At 35.4% G+C, this 13,887-nt stretch overlaps 1 protein-coding gene across 6 annotated transcripts in view; it reads left to right on the top strand.

Moving 5' to 3' along the window:
* The first annotated feature begins 268 nt into the window (after positions 1-268).
* LOC106110500 (protein doublesex-like) overlaps positions 269-13,887 on the top strand; it is a 107,872-nt gene continuing 94,253 nt past the window's right edge. For all 6 annotated transcript variants that reach the window (XR_001226090.1, XR_001226091.1, XR_001226093.1 and 3 more), the window contains exon 1: positions 269-865. Coding sequence is in view for 2 of the 6 variants with exons in the window: in XM_013292352.1 (XP_013147806.1) it covers positions 358-865 (508 nt within the window). In the remaining 4 variants the exon portion in view is untranslated. The remainder of the gene's footprint in view (positions 866-13,887) is intronic.

The following is a 13,887-nucleotide window of genomic DNA, read 5'->3' as shown; positions in this document are numbered from 1 at the left end:
TTCCTATGCAGGCGTTAAGATGGCTTGTCAAGATGTACTTCCTTAGGTATTCTATTTTTAAATTGCTAATGGAATTTTAGTATTTTACCGAAAAAAATGGAATTAGGAATACTTTGTTTCCCGTGTCGTGGCCTAGAAGGAAAATGATTAAAGATAATATTAAAATGCACCGAGTTGCAATAATGCATCGCACAGCAATAAATGCAGGCATGTAGAGCGGTGGGGCGCGGGGCGGGGCGGTAGCGGTCGGCGGCAGTCGCATCGTGACCGCGCGACGTGCCGCCTGTGTAAACCTACGCCACGGGAACACGGTAGCGCGTCAGCCCGCCACCGACAGCCCGCCACCGACAGCCCGCTATGGTGTCCGTAGGCGCGTGGAGGCGCCGGTCTCCTGACGAATGTGACGACCGCAACGAGCCCGGGGCCTCCAGCTCGGGAGTGCCGCGCGCGCCGCCCAACTGCGCCCGCTGTCGCAATCATCGGCTCAAGGTCGAGCTGAAGGGCCACAAGCGCTACTGCAAGTACCGGTACTGCACCTGCGAGAAGTGCCGTCTCACCGCAGACCGGCAGCGCGTTATGGCCATGCAGACGGCGCTACGGCGTGCCCAGGCGCAAGACGAGGCGCGCGCGCGAGCCGCTGAGCACGGACACCAACCGCCAGGCATCGAGCTGGAACGAGGCGAACCGCCTATAGTGAAGGCACCTCGAAGCCCCGTCGTGCCGGCGCCGCTGCCTCCTCGCTCGCTGGGCTCTTCCAGTTGCGACTCTGTACCCGGCTCTCCCGGGGTGTCCCCCTTCGCGCCGCCGCCGCCCTCGGTGCCGCCGCCGCCGATTATGCCGCCTCTGCTGCCTCCACAACAGCCCGGTTAGTACTCCCTGCTGATTTGTGACCTCATTGTGCTAACATTTGTGTACCAACCAGTGCAGGTTGCCCGAGTTCATCTAAGATAATGGGAATTTAGTGGACAAAAACGTGACTCATTCCGATATGATAACGCGAGTTGTTCTTGATTGTAATAACGAATGTGCATTATTAAGTAAATATGCTAAACCTGTGTCGCCCGGCGCTAAATGCGCGGCCGATATTGGGTAGTCGTGAGTTACTATGTAGAATTATCATCGCTTCTGTTTGCCTAACTGCAGTTTACCTTTACCTATTACTGGGTTTGTTGTGTAGAGTAAGAAAATATAGACTAGCGACATGTTTACTAGGCTTATATTGTTGAGTACTGAAAGTATGCGCGCGACATTACCGTACAAACAAATGCCGTTGCATTGCGACAACGGTACACCGTGAATATTCATCGTTACCATTCTTTAAATTAAAGAACTGTATCTAAATATAAAAATAGTGTTACATATCTTTGATGATAGAGTTAAGATAGTAGTTATAAGGTAATCATTTATCTAGAGACAAAATCTAAATTCGATCTTGAATTTTTTTATGAATTAGCAAATAACTCTGCACATTTATATATACAACAATAGATAACATAACTGATAAAAAATGTTAGTTGAAAAGTAACATAGAAGTAGAGTCACCTTGCAAATATTTTTAGTGAAATACACACAATAAGTGATTACAGTGCTATAGAATTTAGATAAAAATATTCATTTAAAAAATTGGTATTAGAAATATCACTGAAAAGTGAAACATCCTGTACAAAATAATTACAGTTTAAATGAATATTACAGAGTCATAAATATTAACAAAATAATATATTTTTTAATAATTTAACAACGGCAACATTACATTTTCTTTCATTTTAATGCGACCCAAAATGCCGTCGCTGTACATCTAGTATTAAAATCAATCAACCTCGTAAAAGACAATAAAAGCAAGTTACTAAGGATCATTTTCTGTTTACAATTGTGTACTAATTTAAAATCTTAGGGCCTGTCCCACCACTGCGGATAGAGGCTTAGATATTTTAAAAATGACGTCACTGTCAGAAAAGGGAACAAAATTCGGTATTTCCATCACATATGTTGCACGTTGGATTGTTATCAGACAATTTACAATTTGGTGGGACAGGGCCTTATCTTCGGAGTACCTACATATGAATAGGAAGGTACTCTATCAGTATTTTATTGATATAAACTTTTCAGATTTATGATATACCCTCTGATGTTAAGTTTTGTTTAGTCAGAAATTGATATTGTGTTACAAAATAAATGACAAATGAGCGTTACGTGATCAGCTTTGTCATACAGCTATCGCTGCAACACACTAATAACATATTTACATCTTTCACTCTTTTAAAAAAAGAATAACATTTTTTACGCGTGTTTTTCTTGTTACTGTATAACATAAGTCAATTTTATCCACATTCATCATCATCAACTTGCCCTTATCCCTTATGGAGGGTCGGCACAGTATGTGCTGCTCTTCCATACATCTCTATCAGCCGTCATATCTGAAACCACTCCTTTCTTAAGCTTATCCTCTTTCACACAATCCATCCTTACTTTCTTTGGTCTTTCTATTCCTTTGTAGCCATCCACATTCATTTTTAACACTTTCTGGTTTATGTCTCCATCGTCTCTTCGCATAACATGTCCATACCACGCTAACCTTTTGCTTCTCAATTTCTCCACCACTGGCGCTACTTTCAAACTTCCTCTAATATACACATTGTCAACTTTGTCCATTCTAATCACACAATTTTTAATTTTATCCACATTATATAAAATTATTTCACATTATCTTACAATTTTTAGAAAACATTCGTAAAAACTAACACTATGGCCGTCGTCGTGGATTGAATTTGACGTAGTTTTGTTTTCATAATTTAGGTTTCCAATTGAAATGTGATATTACATCTTTTTGACACCTTAGTTTAAATCAGATAAACCTATTGTTTCAAATTTTGCAAATTATGAATTCTCGACATCTATCTATACGTATAATAAAATTAAAATGTCTGTTAAATTTTTGTCCGTGTGTCTGTATACCGCATTTGTGCCGGGTGATGTCCGAAACTGCTGGACCGATTTTGACGGGAAGGTAACATCTGTGAAGAAAAAATAATTAACCTAAAGTACATTCATCTATTCATAATATTCTCATCAGGCTAATTATTATGTTTTATTCATTTAAGTTCCGATCCGATGATATCCGCGATGAACGCTAGAAGGTAAAAAATTTCAATTACCTATTTACAATATAATAACATCGATTTAAAATCGTTTACTAAACGATCTAAGGTACGATTATGTAGCGTCGACATCGATTCCTTTAAACGAGGTTTAGAGGAAGCGCTTTTTGTGCTCCTTCAGTTAAATCAAGTAAACTATCGTGTAAAGACAGCAATAATTCGATAAAAAAAATACTAAAAAAGTCTTGACTCGTGTTCGCAGTTTAACCTAATATCCCCAATGACACGAACGTCACCAGGCAACACGATATCTCAAGTCTGTTACATCAGTGTAGATAAATGCCACTATTCAAAGTTGCAACTGATAACACACAGTCTGTTTATAGAGGTGAATATGATAACATTTATATGTTTATATTGAAACAAATTGCATATTATCGTGGTTGATACGCCCAGTGCACTCTGACGCTCGCAATTAAAATCTATTTTAAAGGACTTCATCCGTAGGATCAAGTAAATATTTTCTTAAACAAAAACAGTAAGCCAATAATCTATACTAATATTATAAAGAGGAAATTTTTGGATTTTTGTATGTGTTTGATTCACACAAAAACTACTGGGTCTATATTAAAAATTCTTTCAGCACTAGGAAGGTAATTTTTCTGTGAGTAACATAGGCCATATTATTAATTTGGACAAAGTCGCGAGCAACACCCAGTATAATGTAAAGCATTAATGTGTCGTATTTTTTTCTGAAAATTGGATGACACGATTATCTGTAATCAACTTCATTTGCTTTTCGAAATTAGACAGAACAATTACACCGACATCTTTTTCCCAGTTGTTTACTGTATTGTAATGAATGCAAAAATCGTTAAAACGTATTTGATTGTAAACTTCATATATTTTAGGAAAGTATTGTCTCTGTGGATCAGAATGGATGGTATTTGATTGCTGTTGACAGTGAAATCTTTAGCGCGGAATTGAAAAAATAGTAAATGATTCTCGCACACAAGCTATCTACAACACATAATATAAAGTTAATAATTAGGGTTGCATCATAAATATAAACATTACCTTAACAAACGATTTCCAGACATAAAAACAGACGAATAAAAATATTAATAAAGGCCACACAGTCCTAGAATGTGTTGATCATTGTGTAGGCATTCCGCAAGATGGACCGATGATCTGGTCAAGGTTGCGGGAGTTTCCTGGAAGAGGACAAGGTCCGATCATCGTGGCGTTCTTTGGGGAAGGTGATGACGATGACTAACATGATGATGATTAGAATAAACTACAATACAATAAGTTTAGCATTAAATCATAAGAGGTGGAATGATTTAGCGTTTTGTTTAGTAATTTTGATACCGCACTTAAGGAGATTGGATACGTGATAAAGTGTTGCATGCGATAAGGCAAAAGGTTATTTCAGAAATATCAATGTATCGCTATCATTGGGTCAATAATGTCGATGCTAAATTTTGTCATGTTCATAATCGGTTAGTTATTTTCCGAGACGGAAATCTACTCATGGTATTATTAGATGTAATAGTGGAAAAAAATGAGGTACTAAAGTAATTGAGTGACAAAATAAATCATTAGCGTATTCTTTTCTCTACGACGAGTCGGCAGAATACGTACTATGTATTCATACATCTCTATAGCAAATATGAGTTCACTCCCATCTTACGTATATCTTCTTTTGAACAATCCATCCAGACATTCTTCTATCCTTCGTTAAAAAAATCCAATGTGATGAAACTGATTTAATAACAATTTCTTCAAAGGAATCTTTGAAAGAAATGTATTGATGTAAATACTTAGTACGGATTTGAGTGAGTGCATTGTAGCATTGATATCGACGACCATTAAAATTGATAAAATAGTTATTAATTAATTTTCGTATGTGATGACTGTTTGTCCTTGCTTACTGCGCCGATAACAATGTAGATAACAACGAATTCGTTGTCCGCACAATGACTACCTTGTACACTACATTATACTAATAAGATGCAATGACGTTTTTTTTTTATTTTACTCATGTCGGCAATCGTGAGAGATATTCAGAAAAACAATACTTTTTGTTGTGGTAGAGCCCAGTTTAACATCTCCGCACGCATCGGCCAGCTCGCCACACAGAAGACCGGCGTGAATTGGAAGAAATTCTGCGTTTAGTATGACTAGTGTAGGCTTACTTACTTATTTTGGGCCTTTCCCCTTTTACCGTTTTCGTAGAAGGAAGAGATGGGAAGTAGAAGTGGATTTGGCGGGGGATGTGATGCATAGGTAGAGTAGATATCTTATTTCTATGCGTGGCCTTCTCTGTTGATTAAAGCTAGACAACGCATCTGCAAATACGGATGCCTATGGACAGAGGTCGCTTCGCTATTTTGGCGAATTCCAGTGGTCCAACGCTCAGTTGTTACCGTAACTATAAACGTGTTTCGTTGGTTTTTTTTTCAAGTAAAAATTTATTCGACACGCATGGTGTTAAAACAATATATAAAATTTTTTGTATTAAAATTACAGATTAAAATTAAAAAGTTTGCTACAAAGAAGGTTTTATTACATCTTTCAATTTATAGCCAGCCTGTTACATTTACTATTTTAGACGACAAATAAGCTCGTGGTTATCAAAATGGTCGGTTACCTGCGTAACGGTGTGACTTACGGAGGGAAAAAGTGGCGACGCCCAATGGGGTAATATCTTCCATCCTTACTGTTTGTAAGCTGCATTATTTCCCCGTCTCGCTTCCTCCTCAAGATCGTCCGTAGGGGTGAGGCATTCCGATAGGCCGCCGCTAAGCGGGGGTGAAATATAAGCCTACTGTAGGCGGTATGTATACGTAAAGCTTACGCGCTAACCTTTATGTTCCACATGGTTAACTTTGAAAGTTCTATCCCTTATTAAAATCTAAATTTCACACAGTTCTACACTGGCAGTTAAATCTTTAATTTATAAGTGGTAAATTACAATTTTTTTCGACGCATTTGATTTGATACTAGGATGTTGAAAAACAATTTGAAAATTAATTAATTTGCTTAGATTGTGTTACAATATGGAACAATTTATAAAAACTTTTATCTAGATTTAAAATAGTTTTATCAAAATGTTTTTACGTTATTTTAAATTGAATTCAAATGAAAATGATTGTCGGTGTAATTTTGTATTATTTTATTTTTATCTAGGCAGAAGTTACTAGCAAAAAATACAAATTAACGCGGCCTTATTTGTCGTGTAAAGTTGCTTAATTGATTATTGTTATTATTATGTTGAAAGTTGATTCAAATAAAAAAAAACTAATTGCGTGCAGTGTTGCCATTGTTTAATATTAGTTTAATCTGTTGTTCACACATTTATAAATATTTTCTTTTTAATTATATTAAATCAGACATAATTGTGTTTAATGAAACGAAAAAAAACTTTTATATCTTTATAGAATTAATAATGTTAATAGTCTCATAGAAAAAAACCTGTCAATCAAAAGTAATCTGACATTATTTTCTTAATTATTTATCTACTGGTTCATTATAAAAATAAACTAATGAAGGATAAGTTTTAAATTACATACTGTTATCGTTTTGATTACAAATCCCTTAGAGTTGATTTTTCTTAAAAAATTTTCAGTACAAAGAGTTAAAAATATTTTAATCAAACAGTGTCTATGGTTTTTGGTGGATTTAGGTGCTATTTACTCGTCATCCCTTCGTTCCTATCCTGCCCTCGTATTGGCGCAGGTTAATATCTTCGTTCATCTCAGTCGTCATTACTTAATCATGACACATGCGATAACTGTGGTAGAGTCCGCTTTAACATCTTCGCACTGCAGGGCCGACTTGCCCGGTGTAATACCACGACCACATAGAAGACAGTCGTGAAGTAGGTGCAATTCCGCGTTTTTTCTGATGAGTGTGGTGCCGGATGCCTAATTTTAGCCCTTTTCCCTTTCCCCCTTTTTCTTATATGGAAAAGATGGGAGGGGAAATAGAGACGGTAGAGGAGTCGCAAAGTAAGAAAATATCCTCTTTATGTGCGTAGCCCCCTCCGTCAATAAGGGTAGGCAACGCATCTGCAATCGCGGATGTCGATGGACAGCGGTCGCTTCGCCATTATGGCGGATTCAGGTGGTTGCTTGCTCGCTTGTCACCTTATAATATAAAAAAAAAACCATCCATCTCTTTTTAGGGCTACCTCTACCAGTGTACACTCTTTTTATACATAAACAATGAGCAATAAATGTCTTTCAATTTTCGGAATCGTTAAATCCGATACGAAATCTGAATACAATATAAGATAATCGTAAAACGGTGATTGTTTTACTACACGCGTTTGTACTGCGGAAACAAATAAAATATAAATCTCTTTCTTATAAAATACTCCGATTATATGTTTTAAGCTAGTTACATAGCTCGATATATATCGATGGGAGAAAGGCTATTCTTTTTTTTATAATATAAGGTTACAAACGAGCAAGCGGTCACCTGAATCCACCCAAATAGAAAGCGACCGCATCGGAGTTCTGTTACTTTTTCTTCCATGACTTTGGTTAAATTTTGAACTATAACTTTGAAATTCACACACACACACACTTCTTAGAATTAAGTAACTTATTATTTTAGAAGAGACTGGGCGCATTGTATTATGTCAAATTTTTAAAATTAATTTAGACTGTAAATTTTAGTGGTATGTATATACAGTTGTTTTTGCTAGGATGTGTTATATTTTTGTGGCAGTAGGTAAAGGCAGCCGTCAATCCAGCAAGGGTACAAGTTTTACGACGCATCTGTATTTCGGGCACTGGATCACCGGGCGAACGGGTGACGACGTGGGGCCACACTATTAGCGGTTACAAATATTATTATTATTTTTAATTATCTGAAGTAAAAATATAGTATCGTGTTAGATCATTTTAAAATACATGCGTCATATATTAGTACATACATATATTTTAATATGGTGAATTTAATAATTATTTAGACATAGGCATCATTCTCCTACAGTCCGTATTCTTAGATAGTTGTTAGTTTTTTTTTAAATTAATACCGGTAAGACATTGACAAATATGTAGTAAGAGTAGCGTTGTCTTTTTGAGATATCAATTACAAGAGTGTTTGAGATATTTTTTTTAAAATCGCTGAATCTATGACCATACATTTACGTGCCTGAATTCGCAGCTCCATCAAGTAGCGACGTGAGTTTAGCTACCCTTTCGCCTGCATAAACTAAAACTAACCTAATATCTGTTACAATTAAGACTCAACTTGACTTAATCTGCTTTCAAGTCCTTGAGTTTTTGTTCCCAAATATTACAAAGGAAGGAAAATAAAATCTCGAAGCGAGCTTACACAGTTTTGTTAATTAAAGTTTGTTTTCTTTGTGAATTTTACCTTTGAATTAATACACCGTTTATGTCATATTTCAGTAGTTTTACTTAATTAAAAAACAAAAAGTTTTGGAACATGATAATTTAGAGTGTGTGTTTACGCTTTATTATATTAGTATATATATTACAAAATTTTAATGCCAGATTTTATTAATAATTTCGAGACATGGCCCATGTTTTGTCTCTTGTTTACTATTCTGTGCAGAGTTAACAATCGATAGACATAATTTACGAAGAAAACAGTAACATTGAGTAGTAATGATTTATTAAGGATATGTTAATTTCTTACTTAACACGTTTCTAGCAACAACGGATTCGCTAAATCGGAGGACGTTGCTGTTTTACTAATAGTCATATAGATCATTTTACAAAACGCCTTAACTGTTACGCTTATAATTATTATTTTAAACTCTATGGTAATGTCTTTTAGGTTTAGTTTTGTATGCAGATATTATTTTTCTTATAAGAGTGTGCTATCTGAGTACTTTTTATACGATTTGAGAAATTAATATTGTCTTCCATTTAATATCTTTGGGGATCTCTTTCGTTGTAGCCATTTTCATTGTACGCATTTTAGTACTTCGCGAAGATGTTATGCACAAAATGAATTTTTAAAACGCATTTTTAGTTCCATAATAAAGGAATTAGTGTAATTAAAGTCTAGTACTATAAATTCCAGACCATATGTATCGTAAATTGTCCCTACATAAATAAGTTTTACGATAGATTTTTAATGGACATGAATGTTAGCAAAAATTTTAAACTCTCTCCATTGAATTGATACTATATTGTCATTTAATATTATTATTAAACTATGCCATTCGATATGCTGAGATTAAAAAAAATTGCCTGTATGTCTGTCTGTCCTCTAGCTGCATTTGTTCCGGGTAATCTCCGAAACGACTGGACCGATTTCGACCGGACTTTCACTTAATATTGCGCGGACGAAGTCGAAGGCAACAGCTAGTTTAAGAATAAAAGCCGCGTTAAAAACTTGACTAACTCATCGACTGGATTAAAATTGTTAATTAGCAACCGACTTACGGGTCGTAAAATAAACGATTTACAAAAACATCAAAACAGTCGCCACCTTGAGGTTTTATTTAGTAACTCATATATGTCTGATGTGTATTTTTATGTTTCTGGTGTGTCATTTCTGTATTAAGTAGGGCGTCGAGTTCAGTGGACAAATCGATTGGACGATACAGTTTTATTTTTACAAACTATTATAATAAAATATAAAAAAAATACTAAACTGATTTGATATATATTATAGAAATTGTCTTTTATGAAAATTCCGGAGTTAAAGTCACTTGCTATATTTAAACCTAATTTGCATAGCCATCTCATGATCAAATTCACTCGCTTTTTTGTACGTTAGTTTTATGTTATCAACTTGCCTTTGTCCCTACGGCCGTCATATCTGAATTCACTCCCTTCTTAAGCATATCATCTTTCACACAATCTATTCATACTTACCTCGGTCTTTCTCTACCTTTGTATCCATCCACATTCATTCTTAGCATTTTCTTGTTTATGTCCTTATTTTTCGCCGCATAACTTATGTAAGTCTTTTTATGTTTTACTAACTTTCGCCCGCGACTCCGTCCTTGTGGAATTAAGAAAACAAAAGTGTGCCTATGTGTTTTTCCGAAATCCGTTCAGTTTAGACTACAAATTTTAACAAATATCCTTCCATCCGTCTAAACTTTCGCATTTATAATATTAGCATGAAGTATTATGTAAGTAGTATGTATTTTTTATATATTACTAGCTTTCGCCCGCGACTCCGTCCGCGTGAAATTAGAAAAAAACAAAAGTAAGTAGCCCATGTGCTCTTCCAGACTATGCTCTACATCTATGCCAAATTTCTTCGAGATCCGTTCAGCAGTTTAGGCTACAAACTCTAACAAACATCCATCCATCAAAACTTTCGCATTTATAATATTAGTAAGATGTACTCTTCTGTCTGTTTATTCATTTATTGTCTTTTAAGTTAACTTATAAAGCATTTAATTTACATTTAATAAATAGTAACTATAGCCATAAAAGTAAAACAAATAATTTACCTACACATTGACAGTACAAAAGAAAGAGTTACCATTCCGAGTGCAGAAGTAACAAATCAAACCGAAATATATTGGTTATAAAAGTGCAACAAGTATGCGAAATGTACACTTCGCGTATATGTATACCCACTTGGTTTTATAGGCCATAAACGTCCTTTACGACCGTCCGGGTAATACCATCCGGCTAAAAGGGTTTGGGCTCTACACCGCCTTATACTCGTATAGCTCACGCTAATTAAAAACATCCGTACAAAACTTACCTCTTCTTTGACAGTTAAATGCTAGATAAGTACAATCTAAGCACTAAAAGTATAATTCTAATGGACCAGTTAATAAGTAACCAGCAGTTGCTTTTATATATTTTGTTCATCGGGAGACTTTTTCTTTTTTATTTATTTAACACGAGCTATTGCCCGTAAACTTCGTTAGCACTAATTTGGGCCACCCGTTACGCCATTTTGACAGAGCGGAATTAAAAAAAAGTAGCCTATAATTTTCTTATAATGTTACAAACAGCTACTCCAATTTTATTATATGTATAGACTAGCTTTTGCCTGTGATCCTTTTGCCAGGAATTAAAATAAAATAATAGAAATAGCCTATGTGTAAGACAAGTCTACCTGAAGTAAAACACCTCAGATTTACGCGACTGTATATCGTGAAAAGAAAATCACAATAGGTAATCCTATAGCTAATTCCTCAATAAATAGATTACAGTAAATGATGTACATTGTTCAACATAACCAGCTGTTTTCTGTTCTTTCCGGATGGAACCTTGTCGTACTAGTGAGAACCAGATCTCTGAAGCCTTCGCGATAACTGAAAGAGGTTAACTCTTGTGATAATAATTGTTTACTTGTGTAATTACTAATACAAGAGATATGAGACACGTGTAAATGTTATAGTTGCAACTAAAACTAAACAATGCTTTTTTGTTTGGTCATCTCCCAGGACTTTTCTACTCACGTGTGTGAAGTGAATAAGTTTTTATAAACTACTAGCCTTCGCCCGCAACTCCGTCCGCGTGGAATTAAATAGAACAAAAAGTAAGTGGCTTATGCGTTTTTCCAGAATATCCTCAACATCTATACCAAATTTCATCACGATCCCTGCAGCATTTTAGGCTACAAACTCTAACAAACATCCATCCATATAAACGTTCACATGCGTTATTAAGATAGTAAAATACTGCTTTGATTTTGAAGCGCAGCGTAGCGAAGTCTAGATTTACGTTTTTACTTAACTGACCTTAATAATTACTACGAGAATTAAACAATGTTTGAGTTTTAACTTAATGATAGAGTTTCTAATCAAACAAATAGAAGCATCTCCATGAAATTTGGCATAGATGTAGAGAATAATGTGGAAGAACACATAGGCTACTTACTTGATTTTTTTTACTTCCACGCGGAGTCGCTGGTGAATGATAGTAGTATATTTTCCTGGAGTCCTTGTACTTAGAAGGTTGGCGATTTTATTTCTATGCGGACATAGCTAATTGCGATTTGTAAAGTATATAAGTCGATAAAACGGCGTTATCTAAGGCCCTTTTTATTACTAAACCGTAAACGTATTGCCACGTAATTTAAATATTCTATTGCAGTTATACATCCAGTTATACTGCCAGTATTTTTTATACTGGCAGCACCGTAAATTACCTTATAGAAACAAGTGGTTTTAAAATCGGTGAAATGAAAAAAGAATCCTACTTAGTTTTGTTCTTCTAAATAGGACATAACTTTGTATTCTTCTAACGATCAAATCTGCGAGATAATAATAATCTGCATATTAAAAAAGTTTGTCCGTTCCCGGGTCGTTCATAACAAATTTATAGTTTGTGGCGATTATATTTGCTTTATCCTCGCCACAACAATAGCCTCGCCGTAAGAGTAATTATATTGCTTTGCATGAGCATTTATGAGTAACGTCAAACATAAACGACTGTTATCTACAATAAAAAGTTCTCATTTTAACACCAACAGAGTTCCCTTTTGTGAGAGTTTCAAACCATTAAATTCATCGCTGCCACTCTCTAAAGCTGTAAACGTCACCCGAACGCAAACTTGCCAGTCCGCAACAACGCTATCGCGGCGCGTTTAAGTTAGCCGTGCGAATAAACCGCCTTCGGGTTCGCGAGATAACCGGACGCCCGCCCGCGTTCACCCCAGACGATCGTAAACGGACCTACAAATCTGAAAAAATAAATTAAAAACAAATACTTTATACTTATAATTATATACAGAAGAAATAAAACGTGCTTTTATTACGACCGTGTTTATTCATTTTATGACCTCCCTGTATCACATTGGATAGATGTCAGAGAGCCTAGACGTCGTAAATAAGTATGAAATATGATAATTGAGAAATTCTTCAATATATTACGATTTAAACATTGATGATTCGCTTGACGTTTTGTGGGCTCATAACTCGGCCGTTCGCGGAATCAGCGCGCTTTGTCTCGCTCCCACGTCGTGCTTGCGTTTTCAAGAGCCCTTCGAGAGCCAATATTTAGTTTCAAGTGGTACAGGTACAATGTGTTTTGTTTGTTCAATTAGGCTTAAGTATTATGAAGCGTTTGTAGATGTCAACGACCTAAGCTTAAGATTTGTTTAGTCTGCAACTCTTTTGTTTCTTTTTTCTTTCTTTAAGGTTGAAAATTATGACAGTTCGTTCAATAGTATCTATACTATTATAATAAAGCGTAAACACACATTTCTTTGTTGCCTAAGATGTCAGTAATTTCAGCATATTTTTGAATAATTATTTTTTTAACAAAAAGCCCTACACTTACGTCACGCTTTAGGCTATATATTTTCAGGCCATTAAACTTAGGGGGTAAATATTTTGGATAAAAACCCTAATGTGGGAAAGATACCATAAGTTGCTGCCAACATCAAGAAGCAAGATTGCCAAGATTTGTCATGTTATGTCATTTTGTCATTTGCTATTGCTAATTTGACAAATGTAAACAATGATAAAAAATTTTCATAATTCCATGCGGATAAAGCCGCACGGGAACAGCTAGTGTTTAAATAAAAAAACAAAGTGTGACTTCTATATCTTTAAAACAGGATTACAGTCATACTTAACGTAATAAGATAAGTACAAATATGATGTTGACAGATATACTAATTTTATTACGCTCTTTAATCATGTTTGCATATGGTTATTATAAAATCTAAAAGTGTTGCTATATAAAAATGAAAATTAATCTATGTTTAGTCCTGCACTTCTTTGTTGTTTTCCAACAACTTTTAACCATTCGTTAGTGTTTGTTTCCATAACACCATTTAAATGAGTTTCCGAACTACGAAACTTGAGTTTCACTCCATT

Source organism: Papilio polytes, unplaced genomic scaffold (genome assembly GCF_000836215.1).
Source record: "Papilio polytes unplaced genomic scaffold, Ppol_1.0 DF820622.1, whole genome shotgun sequence".
NCBI classification, from domain to species: domain Eukaryota; kingdom Metazoa; phylum Arthropoda; class Insecta; order Lepidoptera; family Papilionidae; genus Papilio; species Papilio polytes.
Note: the sequence above shows the minus strand (reverse complement) of the source record. Positions and strands in the feature narration are given on the sequence as shown.